The sequence below is a fragment of the Hemitrygon akajei genome, chromosome 12 (assembly GCF_048418815.1).
Source record: "Hemitrygon akajei chromosome 12, sHemAka1.3, whole genome shotgun sequence".
Classification (NCBI taxonomy): domain Eukaryota; kingdom Metazoa; phylum Chordata; class Chondrichthyes; order Myliobatiformes; family Dasyatidae; genus Hemitrygon; species Hemitrygon akajei.
In genome coordinates, this window is record NC_133135.1 from 62,625,488 (window position 1) to 62,650,558 (window position 25,071).

The following is a 25,071-nucleotide window of genomic DNA, read 5'->3' on the forward strand; positions in this document are numbered from 1 at the left end:
TTAATGAAACTCTCCAATGCAACATGGTCAGCTCACTTCTCTTAACTCCAGTTTCCTGGGTTTAAATTAGACCTTCTTGTCTTCTAGAGTTTCTTGTCTTAAGCATTATGTTTTAGCCATGTTTTATGTTTTGCACATCTTTAAAAGAACAAAAAGACAGATTTTGTACACGAGTGTTCTAGCACATTATAAAGTCAGCTTGTATTATCTTTGCACTTTGTGAAACAGATTCTTCATTGACCACTTCTAAGTTTCTGAGCTGAGTACTAAATTATGATAATCTTTCCTAAAAAATCAAAACAGGTTATAAAACAATTCAGGGACAAATTACAATTACGAATTAAAAACTTATTTTTAATGGAACTAGTAATTTATGCTGAAGATTAAAGATGCAGTAAAATACTTAATCTGTCACACTTAGGACTTTGGTGGTGCCAAATTAGTACACTTTCAAGATAACTGGATGCTTTCCAATGAATACTATTTAATGAGAACAGAGGAACTGGGGCCCCAGTACATAATGTGTATGTATATGGTTCATTTATAACAGGTATGTTTCAAGAAAGAGACATCACCATTCGAGCCATGCCTTCTTCTTGTGGCTGTCATCATGCAGGACAGACAGGAGCTTGAAGACCCACACCTCAAGCTTCAACACAGCTTCCGTCCCAATGCCAACAAATGACCCTGAAAACCTTTGGTCTATTTTTTCCCCTCAAATTGCACTAATGTTGGTACTGCTTCCTCCACCCATGCTGAGCTCTCCAATTTCATCTAATTTAGCTCCACCCTGCCCCCTCTCACCTCTCTCCCCTTTTTGATCTTTGGAGCCAAACTACCTTCTGATAATCCTTTACAAACCTACTGACACTCACAGCTATCTTGACTATACCTCTTTTCACCCTGTCACTTGTAAAAATGCTATTCTCTTTTCTGTTACTTCATCTCAGGATGAGGCTTTCCATCCTAGAACATGCAAAATATTCTCCTTCTTCAAAGAACAGGGTTTCCCTTCCACCACCATCAATCTTGCCCTCACCCACATCTCCTCCATTTCCCACACATTTGCCCTCACCCCATCCTCCCACAATAGGGATAGGGTTTCCCTTGAACTTACCTACCACCTCACAAGCCTCTGTCTCCAGTATATTATTTCCATAACTCCTGCTAACTATAATGGGATCTACCCCCTCCACCTCCCTCTCCACTTTCCACAGAGATCACTCTCCATGTGACTCCTTTGTACATTCATCCCTCCCCAGCGATTTTCCTCCTGGCAATTATCCCTGCAAGCAAAACAAGTGCCACACCTCCCTCACCAACATTCAGGGCTCCAAACGTCCTTCCCAGTGTGGCACCACTTCACCTGTGAGTATGTTGGGGTGGTCTACTGTAATCGATTCTCTCAGTGTGGGTGAGAGCTGACATAGATTTGGAGTTGGCTTCGTCAAGGCACCACAAAAGGCTGGATTTTCAATTCAACTATTCATTCTGACATGTCATTTCACGGCCTCCTTTACTGCTACAAGAGGCCACTTCCAGGCTGGAGGAGCATCACCTTGTATTCTGTCTGGGTAGCCTCTTCCAACCTGATACCATGAACATTGATTTCTTTAACTTTCAGTAATTTCTTCCCCCCTCCCCTTTCACTCTTTCTGGCTCCCCTCTCACCCCTTCTCATCTGTCCATCGCCTCCATTTGGTGCCCCTCCTTCATCTCTTTCTCCCATGGTCCACTGTCTTCTCAGATCATACTCCTCCTTCAGATCATTACCTCTTCCACCTACCACCTCCCAGTTTCTCACTTCATCCCTCTGCTCCACCCACTCAGTTTATCCCTCAACTGATTTCACCTATTACCTGCCAGATTGCACATCCTCCTCCCCCCACCTCTATCCAGATTCTTCACCCTTTCTCTCCAATCCTGATGATGAGTCTTGACCTGAAGCTTCAACTGTTTATTCCTTTCCTTAGATGCTGCCTGACTTAGTGAGTTCCGGCAGCACTTCATGTGTGTTCAAGATTTCCAACAACTGTTTTTATTTATTTCGTAGTGTAGGTTACGTACAATTTAAGTCATGTTTGTATTGTACTGTGCTGCTGGGAAAAAAAGCTAATTTTTGAGCTATTTCTATCCAAGGGTAAGGGTGTCTCATTGTTTTTGGGAGCTCAGAAATCATGGCCCTGGCCTGTTATGAGTATGGACATTAGCACTCAATGTTCAGTTGCTGAACTAGTGGGATTCCCAAATAAATAATGTAACACATTATTGGTTTCACTCTACATTTACATTACGGATTTTCAACAAAATTTAGAAACGTCACTATTTTCCACTTTTTGGAATAGAGTAATCAAAATTGTTAAAATACTATCTAAATAAAAATTAACATCAACATATTCATGCTAGACTTATAAAACTAAAGACTCATAATCTTACTGCACAATTCAAGCTTATAATCTACACTGGCACTTTAACGTGGCACATGCTGTTGTGTCAGTGCCACCTCTTGATGAGAGATTAAACTGAAATTCTGTCTGTTCAGATAAAAGAACCCGATTTTCTTATTTTATATTAGATTTGGCTAATCATGGCCAGTGATCCATGATGATCATCACTGCAACCAGTTAAACAACTTAGCCCAATGCATAAAAAATGCTGGAGGAACCCAGCAAGTCAGGCAGCATCTACGGAGGGAAATGAACAACTTGGTGACCTGATAAATGCTTTCGTTTTGAGTGGTGCTAATGTTGTCATTAAGAGAAGATAAAGTAAATTGCACATTGCAAGCTGCAACAAATAATGAAATAGTGATTAGTTTTAGTCATCAGCCAGGACATCAAGGATAACTATACTGTGCTGCTTTTGCATGAATCAGTGACAGCAGTGAATGCCTTAATTTAATACTTCCAGAACTCATCTGTACGTTGAGATAAATTATGATACAGTAAAACAAATGCACTGACTAGCATGAAAGTGCAGTACACTCTTAGTCACGATCAAGTTATTCAAAATGAGATTTCAACCCTGCCACTGAACTTTTAGAAGCAATTAATTTCTAAATGAAAGATTTATTTCCATCTCAAGAAATTGCATAATTTCAATCTAGAAAGCAAGCCCTTACCTGCACCGCCACATTCTGTTTCCGAGCATGCTCCAGGTTCTTGTCCTGATTATTTTTCTTTGGTTCAGTCTTTCTTTTATTGCTATCTCTTTTTACATCCATTTTATTTGTAATGTCATTTCCTTTGTTAAAGTCCCATCTTTCCTTCATGCCTTCTTTCTGATGATGATTCCGGTTCTGTTCTCGTGGTTTGATATTCTCCTTGAAGGTAACCAGTTTTTCTCCATTTTCTGAACTGTTACTCTGAGTCTTGCCTGATGACAAAACAGACTTTAAACCTTGACTAATCTCAGTTGGTTCTGAAAATGGAGATTCCAGCAAAATCAGACTATCCTTTATTTCAGAAGGCTCTTCATTAGCCAGTTCTGGGATGTCAGTTACGAACATTAGTTTACCTTCTTCATTTCTGCTCTGGATAAGCCTAGGAAATAAAGAAATTGCAAGAAAATATGTACATATAATTTACACTAACATGGAACAGTACAGCTCAGGAAAAGGGCCTTCTTCCCTCAATGTATGTACTGATGCAAATATTAACTTAAACTGCACATCTGCCTGCCCTCATTTCCCTACTTACTCATGTGTCTAAATGCCCCTTAAGCATTGCTACCTTATCTGCTTAAACCAATTTCTTTGGTAGCCAATTTCAAGCACCTACCAATTTCCAGGTTACCAATCCTACCAGGTTAATCTCCTATAACCTTTCTCCCACTATCTCCTCCTGTATTTCATATTTCTATCATATCACTGGCTCTCATAATTTTACATGCCTCATCAAGTCTCTCCTTAGCCCCTCATGCTCTAGAGTAAACAATCAAGTTTGTCCAACCTCTTTATATACAAAGTGAAGCAAAGTGATTATATTATAATTTAAGGGAATAAAAGGATTAAATTATGATGGTTTGCATAAACTGTTCAGTTAATTTTTATTATAGGGCATTATGTCATCATATACAATGTTGAGATTTGTTTTTCTTAGACATATTAAGTAAATCCAAAAGCCACAATAGAATCAGTGAAAGACGGCACTCAACAAGACAAACACCAATGTGTAAAAGACAACAAAATGTACAAATACAGAAGTAAAATAAAGAAATGATATTAATAAATTAGCAATAAATATTGAGAACATGAGATGAATCATTGAAAGTGAATCCAATAGGTTGTGGGAACAGTTCAATGATGAGGCAAGTGAAGTTGAATGAAGTTATCCCCTCTAGTTCAAGTATCTGATGGTTGAGGGGTAGTGAACCTGAACCTGGTGGTGTGAGTAATGAGGCTCCTGTACATTCCTCCTGATGGCAGCAACTAGAAAAGAGCATGACATGGGTGGTGGGGGTCCCTGATGATGGATGCTGCTTTCCCGCGACAACACTTTATATAGATGTGCTCAAAGGTGGGGAGGTCTTTACCCATGATGACTGGGCTGGATCAACTACTTTCTGTAGGAATCACAAATATTAGAGATTTAAAAAACTAACTTCTTCCTCCTTGGTTGCAATATTTGAAAAAAATTAAAGATATGCTTGATCTTTTGATGTTTGGAGACATGGATTGAAGGGCATTGGAGGATAATAGGGGCCAGAAAGTAAAGTGAATGAGACCAGATCAAATGAGGTGTAATCTTACTCAATGTGATGGCAGGTTCAAGGGACTGCTGGCCTGCACCTGGTCATTCTTCTTGGGTTATTTTCTTCAAATAAAGTGTGTGAAAATATGGTAGTGTAGTGGTTAGTGCAATACTATTACAGCTCGGGGCGTTCTGGAGTTCAATTCTGGTGCCTTTCTGTAAGAAATCGCTGTGAGTCCTCTCCCTGGAATACATGGGGTTTCTCTGGGTCCTCTGGTTTCCTCCCACAATCCAAAGACATACTGGGTAGGTTAACTGGTCATTGTAAAACTGTCTTGTGATTGGGTTAATCGGGTTTGTCAGGGATTACTGGGGCGGCATGGTTTGAAGGACCGGCTCCACACTGTATTGCTAAAATAAAAAAATAAAATCTGAAATATTCATTCTCTAAAAGTTTCGAGTGTGTCATTTGATAAATTTGAAAACCAGAACTAAGATTTTTTTGAGGCTGAGTTATGAAGCATGAAGAAAGTAAGAAAGTAAAATAAGTATGCAGATTGAGTTCAGGTATAAAAATGTGGCTTTAAGGGCTAAGTAACCTAGTCCGTCCCGGTTTAAAATACACCCTATTTATAAACTCAGTAAAATGCAGCATACCTCCAAATCAATTCTTTTTAATAAATCCTCAACCTATACATTTGAGATACATTTACAGAATTTATTTTCCATGCATTTCAGTATTATAATATTTTTAAATTGCAAATGTATCAATATAACATCCAGAGCTTAAATGTTATGTAGAGAAGGCAGGGGAATGGGATTGAGAGGGATAATTAATTAGCCAGGATGGAATGACAGGAGACTCAATGGGCTGAATAGACTGATTCTGCTCTAACGTCTTAATTAGAGTAGATTGTTAGATGTACTAAACAGAAAATACTAGTAACAATCAGCAGGCCAAAAAGTATTTGTGGCTAGAGATATAGTGCCTTGAAAACGTATTTAGTCCCCACAACTGTTTTCACATTTATATGTCTCATTTTCTTTATCAATCTTTTTTTATTAAGTTTCAAATAGATAAACATAACAATGATAGTGATACAGAGATCGGGATTACATTAATAACGGTTAACGTAGCCAATGTCTCATTTTCTAAGTTAAAAAAAATGAAGTATTGAAGTAGGATTTGTTGAGCTAATCTAAAAAACAATGCAAATAGTGTCAAATCAAAATTCCAAAACCTTTCAGCAATTTACTAAAAATTAAAAACTAAAATTGTGCAGCTGAAAAAGTATTCATCCCCATTGTAATTACCATGCTAACATTCCTTAGGTATATAATATTACTTTACCAACTCACCCAATTTGTAGATATAGAAAATTGGAGGATCATCTGTTTTCAATGAATTCATAGGAATAAATACCCCTTTTCTGTGTAAATTCAACAGTATGGTAGATTTTCAACAGACCAAACCAAACTGAAGACAATACAGCACTGAACACAAGTTAGGGAAATGATAGAGATGCACTAATTTGGGGAAAGGTACAAGACAATCTCATAAGCACTGAACATACCTCGGTGCTCAGTGCATTCCATCATGAAAAAATGGAAAAAATATGAAACCACAGCTACATTGCCTAGGTCAGGCTGCCCTCTAAACTAACCAAAGGAGAATGGCATTTGTAAGAGAGGCTACTGTAATCCCAACTGTCACTCTGAGGGAGCTGCAGAAGTCAATGGCTGCACCTGGATATGAAGATCATTGTTCCACAATCACCAAGACCTTGCACAAAAAGAGTATTTATGAAGAACGACAAAAAGCAGCCTTGGCTAAGAAGAAAGCATACCTTTGCCCATTAAGACACTGCAAAGCATCACTTAGAAGATGCTGTAAAGATGTGGAAGATTGTCTTGTGATCAGATGAGACTAAAGTGGAATTTTTTGGCCTCACCACTAAACAGTATGTGTGGCATAAATCTAATATTTATACATCAGCCAGGTAACACCATTCCTATTATAAGGTGTGGTAGAGGTAACATCATGCTATGGGGATGCTTTTCAGCAGCAGGGACTAGAAATCTGGTCAGGATTGATGGGACGATGAATGTTGCTAGATACAGAGAGGTCCTGGATTAAAAACCTGCTAACATCTGCTAGAAAGCATAAACTGGGGAAGAAGTTTTTCCTTCAGCAGGACAATGACCTAAAGCACACTGCCAGAGCAACCATGGAGTGGCGTCAAATGAAGAAAATTGATGTCCTTGAGTGGTCCCATCATAGTCCCGATCTCAACCTGATCAAACTCTGGCAAGACCTCAAAATTGTGGTATACTGTCGCTCCACAACTAACCTGACACAGCTTGAGCAATTTGGCGAGGAAGAACGGACAAATCTTGCTCCATCACATTGTGCAAAGCTGGTAAAGACTTATCCGAAGCTGTTACTGTCATTGCTGTGAGAGGTAGTTCAATTAAGTATTGAAAAAAGAGGGATGAATCCTTTTGAACTGCTGACAATTCAGTTTTTGAACTTCTGGTTTTTCATTTTTTACAATTTTCCCTGCTTTTTGGACTCTATTGTGAAAAGGGAGCATATGATTCACAAATGAAAACTCTCAGTTACAATGATCAGAATCCCTGGTTGTAATACTCATTTATATGAACAAAGGATTGGGAGCTGAATACTTTTACAAGGCACTGTATACTCAAAATTTCTGGTCATGATCACTGGAAAAATGTAAAAATTCATGTTTTAAGTTGCAAAGAAAGGGGCGTAGTGGAGAGAACACAGGCTATGTATGACAGGGTCCAGACCCAAATTGTTGTGGTAACACTAAACTTCAAAAAACAATGTTAGATACTGTGTATTTCCCTAATTTTACCACGTTTAGCTTTAAACCTCACCCCAACAGTTGTAGTACTATTTTTTCTCTTATGTCTAATTTCTTAAAGCAATTGTTAACATGACAATTTTGGCCTGCACCCTGTACTCCCTTCAGTACTCATCTTCCATGAGATGAAGATGAAACGGTTTTCTCATTTGCCTAAATTCTAAAGGATTCTTGACCTGAAATATTTTTCTTGCTGAGAGATTCCAGCATTTTTTGGTATTTGATTCAAATTTCCAATTTCTGCAGTTTGTTTTAAACAATCTCCAACTGTTAAGTGCACTTGTGATAGTTTACACTCTTTCATTCTTTTCTTCCGAAGGAGGGTTAGATGAGACCTTATTGCCAAATTATTTCCAAAGTTGTCTATGTTTAAAAGATACAAGGTTGAATATCAAGGACAAATGGGTTACAGCCATTTGAGAGTTGGCCACATTCTACCTTCTGTTGATTATTAGGGTATAAAATCCATTATCTATGAATGCCATATTCTACTGTAAACCTTTTAATTATTTGTGCTATATGTACCTTGTGCTGTGTCTGACTGTGTTTTGCACCTTGGCCCCATAGCAGCACTGTTTCGTTTGGGTGTATTCATGTATGGCTGAATGATAAGTGAACTTAAAAGGCTCTTTAAATGAACAAGACCATCCCTGTTCAATATTGCATAGACAATACCAGTTTGAGCAGTTACATGAGAAAATCTGCAGATGCTGGAAATCCAAGCAACACACACACACAAAATGCTGGAAGAACTCAACAGGCCAGGAAGCATACATGGAAAAGAGTAAACAGTCGATGTTTCGGGCTGAGGTCTTTCATCAGGACTGGGAAAAAAGATGAGAAGTCAGAGCAAGAAGGTGGGGGTGAGGGGAGGAAGCAGTACAAGGTGGTAGGTGATAGATGAAACTGGGAGGAGGGTGAAGTAAAGAGCTGGGAGCTGATAGATGAAAGAGATAAAGGACTGAAGAAGGGGGGAAACTGATAGAAGAGGGTAGAAGACCATGGAAGAAAGGAAAGGGGGAGGAGCACCAGAGGGAGGTGTGAGCAGGTATGGAGATAAGGTGAGAGAGGGAAATGGGAATGAATGGTAAAGGTGGTATGTGGGTGGGGGAGGGGCAATTACCAGAATTTTGAGAATTTGATGTTTGTGGCATCAGATTAGAGGTTACCCAAATGGAACATAAGGTGTTGGTCCTCTAACCGGGTGTGGCCTCATTGCAACAGTATAGAGGAGGGCACGGACTGAGATGTCGAAATGGGAATGGGAAATAGAATTCAAATGTGTGGCTATCAAGAGATCCCGCTTCTTCTGGCGAATGGAGTGTAGGTGCTTGGCGAAGTGGTCTCTCAATCTACAGGAGGCCACACCGGGAGCACAGGATACAGCAGATGACCCCAACAGACTCACAAGATAATTGTTGCTTCACTTGGAAGGACTGCTTGGGGCCCTGAATAGGAGTGAGGGAAGGGTATGGGACAGGTATCACACTTGTTTCACTTGCAAGGATGGAGATCAGTAGGGAGGGATGAATGGACAAGGGAGTTGCTTAGGGAGTGATCCCTGCAGAAAGCGGGGGCGGGGGGGGGAGGGAAAGATGTGTTTGGTAAGGGGATCCTGTTAAGAGACGGTGAAAGTTACACAGAATTACGTGTCGGACATGGAGGCTATTCAGGTGGTAGGTGAGGACAAGAAGAGCTCTATTCCCGGTGGGATGCTGGAAGGATGGGGTGAGGGCAGATGTGTGTGAAATGAAAGAGATGCTGGTGAAGGCAGTGTTGATGATGCAGGAAGGAAATCCCCTTTCTATGAAGGAGGACATCAGTAGATCAGGAATGAAAAGCCTCATCCTAAAACCAGATGTAGCAGAGACAGAGGAACTGAAATAGCATTTTTACAAGTGACAGGGTGGGAAGAAGCATAGCCTTGGTAGCTGTGAGAATCAAAGGGTTTATAAAAGATATCAGTAGATAAACTGTCTCCAGACAGAGACAGAGATTGAGTAAGGGGAGGGATATGGTAAGAGGCCCAGATCATCTCATTTTCACCATGGACATTCAGTCCCTATATTCATCCATCCCCATCAGGAGGGCCTTAAAGCTCTCCACTTCTTTTTAAATAAGAGACTCAACCTGTTCCCCTCCACCACCACTCTCCTCCATCTGGCAGAACTAGTCCTCACTTTCAATCATTTCTTCTTCAGCTCCTCCCACTTCCTCCAAACCAAAGGTGCAGTCACGGGCACTCGCATGGGTCCCAGCTATGCCTGCCGTTTTGTCGGCTACATGGAACAGTCTATGTTCCAAGCCTATACCAGTATCACTCCCCACCTTTTCGATGCATTAAGGCTGCTTCCTGCACTCTTGCTGAGCTCGTCGACTTCATCAACTTTGCCTCCAACTTCCACCCTGCCCTCAAATTTACCTGGTCCATTTCCAACACTGCCCTCCCCTTTCTTGATCTCTGGAGACAGATCATCTACTGACATCTATTATAAACCCACTGATTCTCATAGCTACTGGACTATTCCTCTTTTCATCCTGTTACTTGTAAAAATGCTATCCCCTTCTCTCAATTCTTCCATCTCTGCCACATCTGCTCTCAGGAAAAGGCTTTTCATTCCAGAACTAATGAGATGTCCTCCTCCTTCCAAGAAAGGGGCATTCCTTCCTCCAACATCAATGCTGTCCTCACCCGCCATCTCTTCCATTTCACACATGTGTGCCTTTATCCATCCTCCTGCCATCGCACCAGGGATAGGGTTCCTCTTGTATTCACCTACCACCCAACCAGTCTCCACATCCAGCACATAATTCTCTGCAACTATATATATATATATATATGTATATACATATATAAAACAATTACAGCACGGAAACAAGCCATCTCGGCCCTTCTAGTCCGTGCCTAACGCTTACTCTCACCTAGTCCCACTGACCCGCACTCAGCCCATAACCCTCCATTCCTTTCCTGTCCAATTTTTTTAAATGACAATATCGAACCTGCCTCTTCCACTTCTACTGGAAGCTCGTTCCACACAGCTACCACTCTCTGAGTAAAGAAGTTCTCCCTTGTGTTACTCGTAAACTTCTGCCCCCTAACTCTCAACTCATGTCCTCTTGTTTCAATCTCCCCTACTCTCAATAATTAGTTTCAACTAATCATTCCTGGATTTTGTTGCTTCAGGTGTGATAGAATCTGAGAGGCAAGAGGGGGACGTGTTGCATTGCTTGTCAAGAGAAAATATTACAGTGGTGCTCTGGCAGGATAGATTAGAGGGCTCATCTAGGGAAACTATTTGGGTGGAATTGAGGAATAGGAAAGGCGTAATAACACTTATAGGGGTGTATTATAGACCACCTAATAGGAAGCGAGAATTGGAGGAGCAAATTTGTAAGGAGATAGCAGATACTTGTAGTAAGCACAAGGTTGTGATTGTGGGAGATTTTAATTTTCCACACATAGACTGGGAAGTCCATTCTGTAAAAGGACCGGATGGTTTGGAGTTTGTAAAATGTGTGCAGGATAGTTTTTTGCAGCAATACATAGAGGTACCAACTAGAGAAGGGGCAGTGTTGGATCTCCTGTTAGGGAATGAGATAGGTCAGGTGACGGAGGTATGTGTTGGGGAGCACTTTGGGTCCAGTGATCACAATGCCATTAGTTTCAATATAATTATGGAGAAGGATAGGTCTGGACCAAGGGTTGAGATTTTTGATTGGAGAAAGTCTAACTTTGAGGAGATGCGAAAGGATTTAGAAAGAGTGGATTGGGACAATTTGTTTTATGGGAAGGATGTAATAGAGAAATGGAGGTAATTTAAAGGTGAAATTTTGAGCGTATAGAATCTTTATGTTCCTGTTAAGTTGAAAGGAAAGGTTAAAAGTTTGAGAGAGCCATGGTTTTCAAGGGATATCGGAAACTTGGTTCAGAAAAAGAGAGAGATCTACAATAAATATAGGCATCATGGAGTAAGTAAGGTGCTCGAGGAATATAAAGAATGCAAAAAGAATCTTAAGAAAGAAATTAGAAAAGCTAAAAGATATGAGGTTGCTTTGGCAAGTAAGGTGAAAATAAATCCGAAGGGTTTCTACAGATATATTAATAGCAAAAGGGTAGTGAGGGATAAAATTGGTCCCTTAGGGAATCAGAGTGGACAGCTATGTGTGGAGCCAAAAGAGATGGAGGAGATTTTGAACAATTTCTTTTCTTCGGTATTCAATAAGGAGAAGGATATTGAATTGTGTAAGGTAAGGGAAACAAGTAGGGTAGTTATAGAAACTATGATGGTTAAAGAAGAGGAAGTACTGGTGCTTTTAAGGAATATAGAAGTGGATAAGTCTCTGGGTTCTGACAGAAATATTTCAAATGTCATTAGAAACAGGGATGGTGCCAGAGGATTGGCGTATTGCTCATGTGGTTTCATTGTTTAAAAAGGGTTCTAAGAGTAAGCCTAGCAATTATCGGCCTGTAAGTTGGACGTCAGTGGTGGGTAAGTTAATGGAAAGTATTCTTAGAGATGGTATATATAATTATCTGGATAGACAGGGTCTGATTAGGAACAGTTAACATGGATTTGTGCGTGGAAGGTCATGTTTGACAAATCTTATTGAATTTTTTTGAAGGGTTACTAGGAAAGTTGACGAGGGTAAAGCAGTGCAGTTGTCAATATGGACTTCAGCAAGGCCTTTGACAAGGTTCCACATGGAAGGTTAGTTAGGAAGGTTAAATCGTTAGGTATTAATATTGAAGTAGTAAAATGGATTCAACAGTGGCTGGATGGGAAATGCCAGAGAATAGCGGTGGATAACTGCTTATCCATCTCCAACGGGATCCCACCACCAAGCACGTCTCCCCCCACCCGCGCCACTTTCCGTTTTCTGCAGAGACTGCTCTCTAAGACTCCCTTCTCCATTCATCCCTCCCCACTGATCTCCCTCCTGGCACTTAGCGGTGCAAGTGAAACAAGTGCCATGCCTGCCCCTATACCTTCTCCCTCACTCTTATTCAGGGCCCCAAACAGTCCTTCCAGGTGAGGTAACACTTCACCTGTGAGTCTGTTGGGGTCATATACTATGTCCGGTGCTCCCAGTGTGGCCTCCTGTATACCAGAGACCCGACAAAGACTAGGAGACTGCTTTGCCAAGCCCTTATACTCCACCCATCAGAAATGCTGTAAGGCTCAAACAACGTTGGATCTCCCGGTGGCCACCCATTTCAATTCTACTTCCCATTTCATCAGTCCATTGCCCCCTCTACTGACACAATGAGGCCACACTTAGGTTGGAAGAGCAATACGCTTTATTCTATTTGGGTAGCCTCCAAACTGATGGTATAAACAATGATTTCTTGAACTTCTGGTAATTGCCTCCCCCTCCTCCACCATTCCCATTCCTCTCTCTCTCACCTTACTTGCCCATCACCTCCTTCTGGTGTTCCTCCCTCTTCCCTTTCTTCCACGGTCTTCTGTCCCCTCCTATCAAGATTCCCCTCTCTGCAGCCCTTTATCTCCTTCACCAATTAACTTCCCAGCCCTTTACTTCATCCTTCCCCCTCGCAGGTTTCACCTATCTCCTACCACCGTGTACGTTTTCCTTCCCCCTCCCACCTTCTCGCTATAACTTCTCATCTTTTCCAGTAATGATGAAGGGTCTTGGCCCAAAATGTCGATTGTTTACTCTTTACTCTTCTCCATAAATGTTACCAGGCATGCTGAGTCCCTCAAGCTTTTTGTGGGTGCTGCCAGTCGAGCAGTTGCTTTTTTAAAAAAAAAATTAAGGACCAGTAAACTTAAATAGAGGTTAATGATAGACACTATTTTCATGTAAGTCTGGGATCAAATTAAAGACACTACATGTTTGTACAGTTCAAACAACTTTGGATAAACTTGCTGAGTCATTAGAGAGCAAATATTGTTTTAATTTTGAAAATTCTAAATGATTTCAATTCCCTTTCCTTGGTATATGGCTACGTTCGGCCAAATGTAATTTGCTCACATAAGAAGCGATTATAAGACTCTCATTTTAGTGACAATATACCTGGAATGATTTTCTGCTATCCACTTTCCCAAAGCAAGCAATCGCTGATGGCGTGTCCTTAGTTGCTGTCCTTCTTTGTCACCCACTATTCCTTGGTGCCCGCTCGAGAAATCCAGATTTCTTTACAAGAATGAAATACATCAACGTATAGAGCATCTTGAACAGATTAATTACACAAAACAGAAACAGTGATAAAAGTAAAAAAAAGTCCTTAGATAATTAAAGATAAATGTAAACCCAAACAGCAATCTGACAGCTTCAGTAAAGAAGAGCATTTTGCAGGAAAAAAAGATTAAAAGCCATGCAAAAAAACAAGACGGGCATAATTTAACTTTGGGATCCTATCATTTCCAATTTTAAAGATCTTACTTTAAGACTTCTCTACTACTCACCCTCTCCAAAGTCAGAAAAGCATCAGAGAATAGTCGAATTAATAATTTCAAAGCAATGTACAAATAGAGGTATTGGAAACTGACATTCAATAATACAATTTTATGGGTGCATGGAGGGAGAGAGTAAAAAACACTGAAACAAGGTTCAGGACTTCGACCCATGGATTGGAGAACTTGTGGCTATGTGCCTGGAAGATATTCAATAATGTTCTATTCAAGAATTAAAAAGTAAACAAGACAACATAAGAATCTGATTGTGAAGTACATAACAGTGAGATTTAAAAGGATAATTGGCAGCAATAATATTTGGTGCTCCAAAGGGACCTTCACCATGGTTAAATAAAAATGTTTATTTAAATTTTGAGACATTAAGTTAGGAAGACCAAAAAATAACATGGCAGATGGAGTTCAACCCAGATAAGTGTGAGGTGGTTCATTTTGGTAGGTCAAATATGATGGCAGAATATAGCATTAATGATAAGACTTTTGGCAATGTGGAGGATCAGAGGGATCTTGGGGTCCGAGTCCATAGGACACTCAAAGCTGCTATGCAGGTTGACTCTGTAGTTAAGGCGGCATATGGTGCATTGGCCTTCATCAATCGTGGGATTGAGTTTAAGAGCCGACAGGTAATGTTGCAGCTATATAGGACCCTGGTCAGAACTCACTTGGAGTACTGTGCTCAATTCTGGTTGCCTCACTACAGGAAGGACGTGGAAGCCATAGAAAGGGTGCAGAGGAGACTTACAAGGATGTTGCCCGGATTGGGGAGCGTGCCTTATGAGAATAGGTTGAGTGACCTCAGCCTTTTCTCCTTGGAGCAACAGAGGATGAGAGGTGACCTGATAGAGGTATACAAAATAATGAAAGGCATTGATTGTGTGGATTGGGAGAGGATTTTGCCGAGGGCTGAAATGGCTAGCACAAGAGGGCATGGTTTTAAGGTGCTTGGAAGTAGGTACAGAGAAGCTGTCAGGGGTAAGTTTTTTTATGCAGAGAGTGGGGAGTGCGTGGAACGTGCTGCCGGCGGCGGCAGTGGAGGCAGAAACAATAGAGTCTTTTAAGAGACTCCTGGATGGCTACACGGAGCTTAGAAAAATAGAGAGCTATGAGTAAAGCCTAGGTAGTTCTAAGGTAGGGACACGTTCAGCACAGCTTTGTGGGCCAAAGGGCCTGTACTGTGCTGTATGTTTTCTATGTTTCCATAAACTGAAGGCAGATTGACAAAATAAGAAATATTGTGGGAGCTGGAAATTAATTTGAGGTCATCAGTGTGGAACCAAGAAAAGCAAAATATTTTCTAAAGAGCTGGAAATCAGAAACTGTGTGAAGACACATATGTACATCAAGGTACTCATATTAGAGAGCTAGATCAGAGCTATACGATTTAATACCAAAAATCAACAGAATACTAATCTCTATTTCAAGGTCAGTTGCCAAAAAAATGCCTCAATTATAAAGAGCCTCGGTTAGTCTACTCATTAAGTTTTGAACTTAGCTCTGACCACTGATTTCAACACAGTTAAATTAATGTATTGCACACACTTGGGTTTATTCCCACAAATTTAAATTATGAGATTACCTAATTAAGGCATTTCAAATAATACTAGGGCCCAAAACTATGGAAATACCTCCTCTCATGTAGAAAACCAGAAAAAAAAGTCAGTATAATATTAAAATGCCACACGGCAGCTAAACTGGGAAACTGATATAAAAACAAAATGTAAATGTACTATTTAATCCTTCAAAAGCTTCTGTCCGTTGCTTCCATTCTATTGGGTAAGCAAATGGAAAAAAGTTAAGGCCAGGTAAATATTATTGTAATAAAGTTTAGCAATTACTTATTGAACAGAAAAATAAGTAAGGCTTTGAATTAATTATGCCTGTTTTTAAACTTGAGAGGGAGCAGAATTACCTGGTGTAATTTCAAGTTACACAAATTAATGCCAATCCCTAAATGTAATGAAATTCAGTACATTTAGACATATTCAGTATACTTTAGATTCAATAGATCTTTCAAACAAGATGACCCTGATGCCATTAAAATCAGAAGCATTCTTTATTACTAGAAATTACCTAGTCCTTTTAGACAGCAAAGTACGTTTTGTGTACTTCTACTGTGTGCATCTGAACAAAGCTTAAAAATCCAATTTCTTTCTTGCTGAACCCTGACCTACAATCAACAACAAATTAATACAAGAACAGTCCATGAATCAATAATTTACAATGCAATGAATTCTAAACTTTATTTTCTTTCACTGTTCTTTTATGTTTAGGAGTGCTCCACTGTTAAAACTGAAGAGCAGTCCTTAGGTAACTAAAAGAACAACTACAAAGTTGGACCAGAGGAGAAGGGAACTGCTTCCTGGGGAGATTATACCAGCTGGTTATGGTATTATGGCAAGCCCACGTATGGATTTAAACAAATATAAAAAGGTTTTGAACTTTAGCCTTGGGAGCTATGAGTTTTCTTTGAAAAAAACTTGCAGACAGAATATTGCACAAACAGATTTGACATGTGATCACATTATCAACCTAGTACAAGAAGAGCTGAAATTTACACCACGTAAAGAAAGGACAATGGCTATGAAATCTCTGTAATAATTAAATGTGGAGTTAATCAAGGCATGAATGGGTTTCAGTGACACATAGCTGACGTGCAGGTGGAGGGAAGTAAAGGAGCTGATATTAAACAATTAATTTTAACAGAAGAGTCTAAAATGAGCCTAAAAGATTAAAATACTATTCTTCTGAATTTGAGCTGTTAAATTTAGAGGCACAAATGCAGCTGGAGGGGGTGTTATTTAAAATAATTAGATAATCGGGATATAAACTTTACGCAATTGATCTGTGCCTATTTCAAAAACATCCTACAGTAACTTGCATTAAATCAGATGCACACAATTCACTTTTACGGAGGTTATTGAATATAGTAGTAAAAATCAACTAACAAGAATACAATTTTACAATATCTGGGGGAGAAATTGTTCCTTTTTGCCATTTCAATCTGTTAAACAAATCATTTCAGTAGAAGACAATAAGCACAAAAAACTGTTGGGAGAACATATAAAATACTTAAATTAACACTGAATTCTATACTGCTCCTTGCTTAAGGTAGTTTCAGAATGAAGTACATCATTAGGCATAAAGCAATACTTAAGACTATATAAATCTAGACTGGTAAGGTAGCTTACGAATAAAGTGTCGAGTGTGACAGTAAAGTTTAAAAATAAAAATTAAAAGGAGATTGTCTAGGATACAATGATTTCAGCAGAAACAATAGGGAGAACAGAGTCAACTTTTAAGAGTAGATAAAAATTAAAATATTCAAAAGATAGATGGGGAGAAACAGCAGAACAATGGAAATAGTTAGCATTACAGGTACCAAATTGCCTTCAACAATATAAAATTCTATAACTAAAATCAGATCAGAAGCATTATCATAGGTATTAAATATCCTGTAGTTCCATGCTAACTTTTTCAAATGATCCACCTGAGGTTTTAGGGCAGGTTAGAAGTTTCCCAAAAAAAAGTTTGATTTTAAGCTATTGACGTGGCACATTGGAGAGGAGAGTCAAGATCATGAGTTCATTTTTCTGTAAAGTCTATAACATTTGTCATGATAATTAAAATATTTTAGAAGGTCCAAATATCAAATCATGTGCAAATCATTTTATGATTGTTTCTTTTAATAAACTTTTTTTTACCTTAGTGAAGGTCTGAGAGCAAGAAATCCCTGCAATTCAAATTCTTCAGGAAGAGGAGTAGCTGTAAAGGAGGGAAGAGATGGGAAAGGGATAAATAATATAATTGCAGCAGGGAAAACATTACACAAAACTGTTACTTATAGTTTTACATATTGTAGAATGTCTAAGTCCTAGTTAATCTCCTCTTACAGTTGCAAGAAAAGTTTCTGAAACGTTTACAATTACCCGGTTTTCTGCATTAATTACTCATAAAATGTGGTCCGATTTTCACCTAAGTCACAATAATAAGACAAACACAATCTGCCTAAACTACTAATACACAAACAAATGTACTTCTCACATCTTTATTTAACACATTGTTTAATCACAATCCGGGCTGGAAAAAATAGATGAACCTTTGTATTTAATAACTGGTAGAACCTCCTTTAGCAGCAATAACCTCCACCGAACATTTTCTGTAGCTGCTGATCAGACTTGCATAAAGACTAGGAGAAGTTTTAGACGATTCTTCCATATAAAACGGTTTCAATTCATCAATATTTCCAGGATACCTTGCATGACTTTGATTGCTTAAATGGTGTGCTCAATATTGACTAGAAGTAGCACAATTGTTTGTGTGGTATTAGTTTAGGCAGATTGTGTTTGTCTTCTATTGTGACTTAGATGTAGACTGGACCACATTTTATGAGCAATTAATGCAGAAAACCAGGTAATTGCAAAGGGTTCATAAACTTATTCTTGCAACTGTACTTAATACTTACAAGTATAAGCTCCTCTCTGAGGTGGTGCTTCAAGATTGAAAGAAATCTACCATACATGGGTCAGGAGGTACCAGACAGGATGTACAGTTGGATAGTTTCTGTGTGCTTGGCTTCTGTCTTCTCTGACACATGACAAAAATAAGAATGGTGGTGATCTTGCTGAAATGCACAACATTCTAACAGTACAAGACAAAGTAGATATCAGTGTAGATGCTGCGATGGGTTTACTATATTGGAAGTCTCAAAGAAGGGAATATTGTTACAAGGGAACGGTTATTTAAAATTGAGGTGTAGGAATTCTTTCCTCACAAAGTATAGTGAATCCCCAGACTTCGTCTTAGATGGTTGTGGAGGCTAGTTCAACAGAGGCATGAGAAAGTAGAGCAATTTTTGAAAAATTGAGTAACCGAGAGCTCTTGGGAACTAGCACAGAAAAGAACCGAGGGCCCAAGGCATATTGGTTGCAACCACATTGATTGGCAAAGCAAGCTTCAGAGCCAGGTGTTCATATTTTCTTGTGATGCATCAATTTGAGATTTTCAATGCCATCATCATCTTTACCTCGAGCAGTTATGGGCCAGGTGTTCTCAGGAGACAATGGGGTATTGCACATTTTCCAAGTTTTCAGCACATTTCAGGCAAGTAAAGACAGGGCTGCCCAAAAGAACAAACTAAATGTAATGAGGGACTAAATGCCGGAGATATTAGTCTGAGAGAAAACTCTATAATTGGTTCATTTACTCTACAATAGATTTGGGGTACTTGACTCAAGGAACCTGCTTTAAGTAGTCTAAGACACAGAAACATGAAAGGGCAGAAATATCTGCTATCAGTAGACCAGAAGGATTTTGTGCCATGTCTGAAAGTCCTGTAGTGAGAGACTTCCAGAAGGCAAGGCATAGAACAGCACTGGCAAGGCACAGTATGGCTTAGTTTTGCACTGAAAAGCATTAATACAAAGGCATGGTCATGCTTGATATTAGTCTATCAAGCTTTCTGGTCTGGGATCTTCACAGCTCCTCCTGTGAAACCCTCACATCCCTCTAACTCATTCCAAAACAGAACCAATACACTAAAGTCTAAAGTTATCTGTTAAAATGCCCCAATACTGAAAACATCAGATAAGTGCAAAGAGAACTTCTACTCAGATCTTAGGAGGACAGGGCAGGGAAGAGAAAAAAAAATACTGGCTTTTGTCCCCGAGGGAGACATCTGACTCTCCTAGGCAATGTCAATGATGGAGTGAGAGCAGATGTAACCCTCTTGTTAGCTGTGACTAGCAAGGAGGGGGTGGGGAATGATAACTCTAAAAGGGCTAACAACATGTTTGAAGTGCAGTTTTGTTGTCTTCAATATCTTGATTCAAAAGTACAAGACCTCATGGCAACATTTCCAACTTGGCACTGGCCAATCTTACATTATATCATCGTCCAAGTAAGAATCTCCAAGGTTACTCCTAGGTACCGATGAGTTTTGGATTGTTCATTGGCTAATCTACTGTTATCTCCACAAACATGACCACAAATCTCCAGTGTTCATAGAAAAGTTGGAGCAAGAAATTCAATGTAATACAATGTTTCCAAAATCATTTCATCAAATGGGAACTTTCAGCACATTTTCTAAGTTCTTCGTGTTGGATATCTGTTCCAGCATAATTGTGTACGTACAATAGAAAGTCACACTTGCCCAGATATGATAATGTCCAAAATCCTCTGTAAATTACATATATCAAAAGGGATAGTTTGTATGTTTAGGAAGCTAACCAACAAGTAGCAGCAGACGTTGTAGCCCAGAAACAATGGCTCACCGTCAAAATGCTCCAGGCGTTCCTCCTGATTTTTGGATTTCATACCCCCAATATTAAATTTTACATGAGCAAAAAGGTCTAATGCACCAAGCTACAGATATACTTAATACACAATTGAAGGAAAACTCCACTGTACAGCTCTTAGGCAACTCCAAAGAGCCAATAAGAATAACAATGCCTACCTGCCTTCTTGCTCGTAAGGGAATTGGTTTAGATAAGAAAATTTCATCAGGGTCAAGCAGTACACTTATGCAGAGTTATACCAAACATGTTTGGAACATTTCATAGCAATGAGTGTTTGGCCAACTCCAACATTAAATTGTTTTAAAGACGAGCCTGTCTTTTCCTAATATCTGATATATTGTTGGATTAAATTAGTAAATACAGGTGAAATAAAATACCCTCATATTCACATTAAAATTCAAATGCATTCATTTTTGCATTCACAATTACTATTTTCAAAAGCAGAAAGCAGTCTTACCATTAAAACTGGACAAATCATCCTCCTGTGGATGAAAACTGTTCAGCAATGATACAATCCAGGGCCAAATGCTGAGGAAAAAAATGCAATAAGAAATTTGAATTCTAAGAGCCACACACTTTTTGTGGGAGCTATATATAGTTCACGAATGATTATATCTTACATAATTATATGAAAGATAAAGGAAAAGCTTAATGAGGAGCAAAAGGTGCTTGCTTCATCAATTGTTAGATCAAATCAGAATATTTTCCACCCAGTCTAAGCAGAAAACAAAAACACGGAAGTGCAGTGTAGCCCTGATAAAGGTACAGGAAAACAACAGATATATGACTGTCTAAATCTCACATGTCAAGATGCATCATTTGGTCAACCAATTTAAAAAATTAACAAACAACATGTTGGCTCAGTAAATGAACATCTCTATTTTCCAGACTGAGCTACCTATAACTACAATCCCATCCTTCACAACGTGGGTAAGAAAGCAATTCAGTCTTAAGATCAATTTTTGATAGTATTTATCTGAAGTCCCATCAGGCTTACTCACTTGAAGATCAAACAAAAACTGAACTGTAAAACTGTGCACAAAGTGTCCGTTATTATATTTCACTCATGGGAGCTTTATTTTTAGTTTTATAGTTATATAGCAGACAAACAGGCTCTTCAATTTTCAAATACCCCCCTAAATTATTTCTTAGATCTGAGCATTAGCTCAGAGTATGGTGCTCCAGAAACATTTGCATGGACATCGAATTTGCAGTAGTTCCAAAATGTTCTTAAAAAAATGTACATTCAGAAAGGTACGTTAACAATTCTACCTACGAAGTGTATGGGGGAGAAAAAACAAGAAGACTAGCATCAACGCCAGATAAAGAACACAAATGAGTTATCATTTAAGTATTGCAGGACTTTGGGTCACTTAAAAGATCTACCAATAAATTTCTTAACTGCGCTAGATCTGAATAAGGAATACTTACTGCTGCCTTTCTTCTAATGCACTCTCCTGAAAGACATTGGGTCTGAGTTTCAGCCAATCCAATGAAACTTTAACAGCTGGCAGAGGGCATTCACCCAAGGCTTCTTTGAGGTTCTCATCCTGCAGTGCACACTTGCACATTACTCCAAGAAAAGACACTGGAGAATTGAATGAGAATAGGGATTTTCACAACTACTTTACTGCGGTAGTCTTCACCTCATTGCATGCCATATATTTTAAAATAATCACATTTCTTCAATCAAATATAAAATGATTTAAACAATTACTTCAACTGGCACAGCAAAGTCCAGGTGTTCCTCACCCAACAACCAATGACAAATGAACAAAAGCTAAAACCAATAAAACAAATGAACAAAAAGTAAAACCAAATTAAGATGCTACTTACTGAAGAGACCCAGGAGTTGTGTCCAACACAGTAGTTCTTCCTGACTATAGCAATGGTCGTCAGATTCAGTACTGAAATCACGCAGATGGTGTAACTCAAACAGATTAATGACTGTGAGGTGTACGAGTTGCTGAGAACTAAATGCCTTCTGAGGAAGAAGTCTCTGAAAATATCAAAATCTATATCAGAATTATGACTGCTGCAGAGAACTCCTGAAGAGTAGTGTTTCCAAGCCACAAATGGAAAAAATTGGCAATCACAAGGGATCAATGTCCTAGAAGAGGGTATGCACTTCATATTGAAATAAGTTATCCAGTATTCAAATTTGATATGAAAACAGAAAAAAAATTTAGACCTATTAGCTTTAAAAATTACCATATTACCACACAGAAATTAAACAGTACTCATCCCAACAAATAGAATCACAAATTATTTTTGTATTTACCTCCTGAAAAACATAGATTTGGGACAAAATGTAAGAGTTTCAGAATGAGCAGAAGCCAGGTGAAGGTGGTGCAACGGTACATTCTGGGAAACTAGATAAATTTTCAGTTGTAAGACTCATTTTCAATGGTTGGAAAGTTGTGAACATTTATGGAACAAGCAGAGATTATGGGAGGTAGAAGATTATGAACAACACAAGCAGCAAATTTAGCTATCAAAAGTGGAAGAAAAACAAACTGCTGATGCTGTAAATCTCAATTAAAAACAAAAAATATTGGAAATAGTCAGCAGGTTTAAGCAGCATCTCTTTTATAAGTGTTCCTTTCTAACCCTAACCCAGAAATTCCTTGTTGGATCAGAGGCAACAGTTTCACTATTCTCATCTGCTTGAGTCAGGACCTAAAGTTCTTTTCCAAAGTGGGGCAGGGCAGTGGGCTGAATCAAATTCTCAACAACTGATTATTCTGAAGAGAACAGCTGGGATTCAGCTGCTTCCAGAAAGGCTAGTCCCAGTCTTACACACCAAAAGTAAATCCAGGATGTGGTGACTCCCAGTTACCACTACATATATCACTACAGTCTACTGCCAAACTCCCAAGCCCAGCAGTGGAGCCAGATTCCATTATGAATCCCAAGTCTACCGCTGACATAGTAGCAGTCATCTTACTTGTTTCAAAAGAAATTTACAGCCTTTTGGTATAGATGGCAAAAGGAGTAACTTCATATTAATCTTCTGTGTTTTAAATATTTTACCTTGCAAGAGTTTTTCAAAAATCAAAGACTTGAGAGGCTCTTGTAGTCAAGGCTTCACCTCTAACTTGGCCATTTGTAAAAGATACAGTGATCAACTCATTCAGCCTTCTGCAATCAACCCAGGTCAAGCAGGCAGCTAGGAGACCTTGAGGCAGCGAGCCATATCCATCCGAATTCAGGTAAACCATTAACCGCCAAGGCAAACTTACCAGTGTGAACAAGGAATTTGAAATGAAAATACTGTGGCCCATTCCCCTCAAGTTTTTAAATATTTACATTGGCAGCCTCCCAACATTTTAATCTTAACTCAATCTCTCTCCCCTTATATTTCCTTAAACGTTAAGTAAATTGCTCAAACTATTTTGAGACCTTCACTGTCACAAGGGGTACAAAAAACAGTAAAACATGAATAAATTTCATATTCATAATTAATAAATAACTTAAAACATCAAATTGCCAAAGCATAGTTTCATCGTACCTTGAATTGGTCTTCCAGCTTCTCTCTCAGCATACACAACTTCTCTAAACTTTTAGTCAAATACACATGACCATGGAATTTAATAAAAGCCTTAATGAAGTCAGAAACATTCCACTTAGTCTTCACATCATCACGGCTATATAACAAAAATAAAAAATCAAAGTGTTTGTGTGCATATTTGTGACGTATATAACCAAAAGCATTAAAGTTATGGTTTCCTCAAATGCAGTGAATACATGATATAGATAGGCTAACCAAAATGTTTCTTAAACCCCAGGAAAGCCTTCAAATATACTACTGAGAAATACTGCAAAAGGAAATTAGTTATTTTGAAGTAGTTGAAATATGCATTACCCAGGGATGACTTGGCATTGATTGTACATGAATCTTTTAAATAGAGAATTACTTAACATAAAATCTATAAAGAAAAATGTCACAATAATTTCCCCCTTTTTCTTCGTTATTTCAACCCTCTTCACAACCCATTTTTTAAAAAATTTATTTTGTGTTCTGCATTTGATTTGACATTCAATTTTACTATTCTAACTTCAGGGATTGGACTCTGCACCTTTTATCAATAATCCTTTACTTATTGGTTATACACAACATACGGTAGTTTGCCATTGTCTATGCCCCAAGTGTCCTGTAGAGGGAGCCATGACACTTGATCTTTAACATGCAGTAATTACATACAAGCGATATTGGAAATTAAAAGAGCAAGTAAAATTCTAACAAACTACATCATTATTCTCCAGTCGCAGTATTTATGCTGCTTCTAGGTGCAATTTTGCTCACCTTTCCAAAGCTTTAGAAAGCGCTTTTTGTAGATTAGTAGAAGCAGCTGGGAATGGAAACTTGACAGCAATACTTCTGCAATAGTAGAAAATGGTAGTAAGGTGATCACCTTTAGAGGAAGCCAGAATTGCCAGCTGATTGTATGGTTGACCTGAAAAAGTGACATATTGTAATTTAAATACTTCATTAAATTCATTAATAGTTTGCAATTAGGTTATTAAACCCATTCTTGCACTGTCAAATCCACTAGTACTTGACATAAGACAGACAATCTTCTTCCTCAATCTATGCCTATTATATACTTTTGTACTGTCCTTCAAATCCTATCTTAACTTCAAATTAGAAGTTGTTATAAACACTGGATAAAAAAAATCTTAAAAATTGCTTTAAATCTATACTTTTTAAAAATAATTATTCCACTCAATCGGAATTCTCGCTGGTACTCTTGATCTTTAA

General features: G+C 38.7%; 1 protein-coding gene across 4 annotated transcripts in view; it reads right to left on the reverse strand.

Annotated features, from left to right (window-relative positions):
* The window catches only part of smg7 (SMG7 nonsense mediated mRNA decay factor), a 120,370-nt gene that overhangs the window by 50,992 nt on the left and 44,307 nt on the right, over nucleotides 1-25,071 (reverse strand). For all 4 annotated transcript variants that reach the window (XM_073063277.1, XM_073063276.1, XM_073063275.1 and 1 more), the window contains exons 7-14: nucleotides 24,616-24,766; nucleotides 23,821-23,956; nucleotides 22,146-22,308; nucleotides 21,741-21,897; nucleotides 20,767-20,837; nucleotides 17,718-17,778; nucleotides 13,619-13,738; nucleotides 3,122-3,542 (exon numbers count right to left, since the gene is read on the reverse strand). In XM_073063277.1, the coding sequence (XP_072919378.1) occupies nucleotides 3,122-3,542; nucleotides 13,619-13,738; nucleotides 17,718-17,778; nucleotides 20,767-20,837; nucleotides 21,741-21,897; nucleotides 22,146-22,308; nucleotides 23,821-23,956; nucleotides 24,616-24,766 (1,280 nt within the window). The remainder of the gene's footprint in view (nucleotides 1-3,121; nucleotides 3,543-13,618; nucleotides 13,739-17,717; nucleotides 17,779-20,766; nucleotides 20,838-21,740; nucleotides 21,898-22,145; nucleotides 22,309-23,820; nucleotides 23,957-24,615; nucleotides 24,767-25,071) is intronic.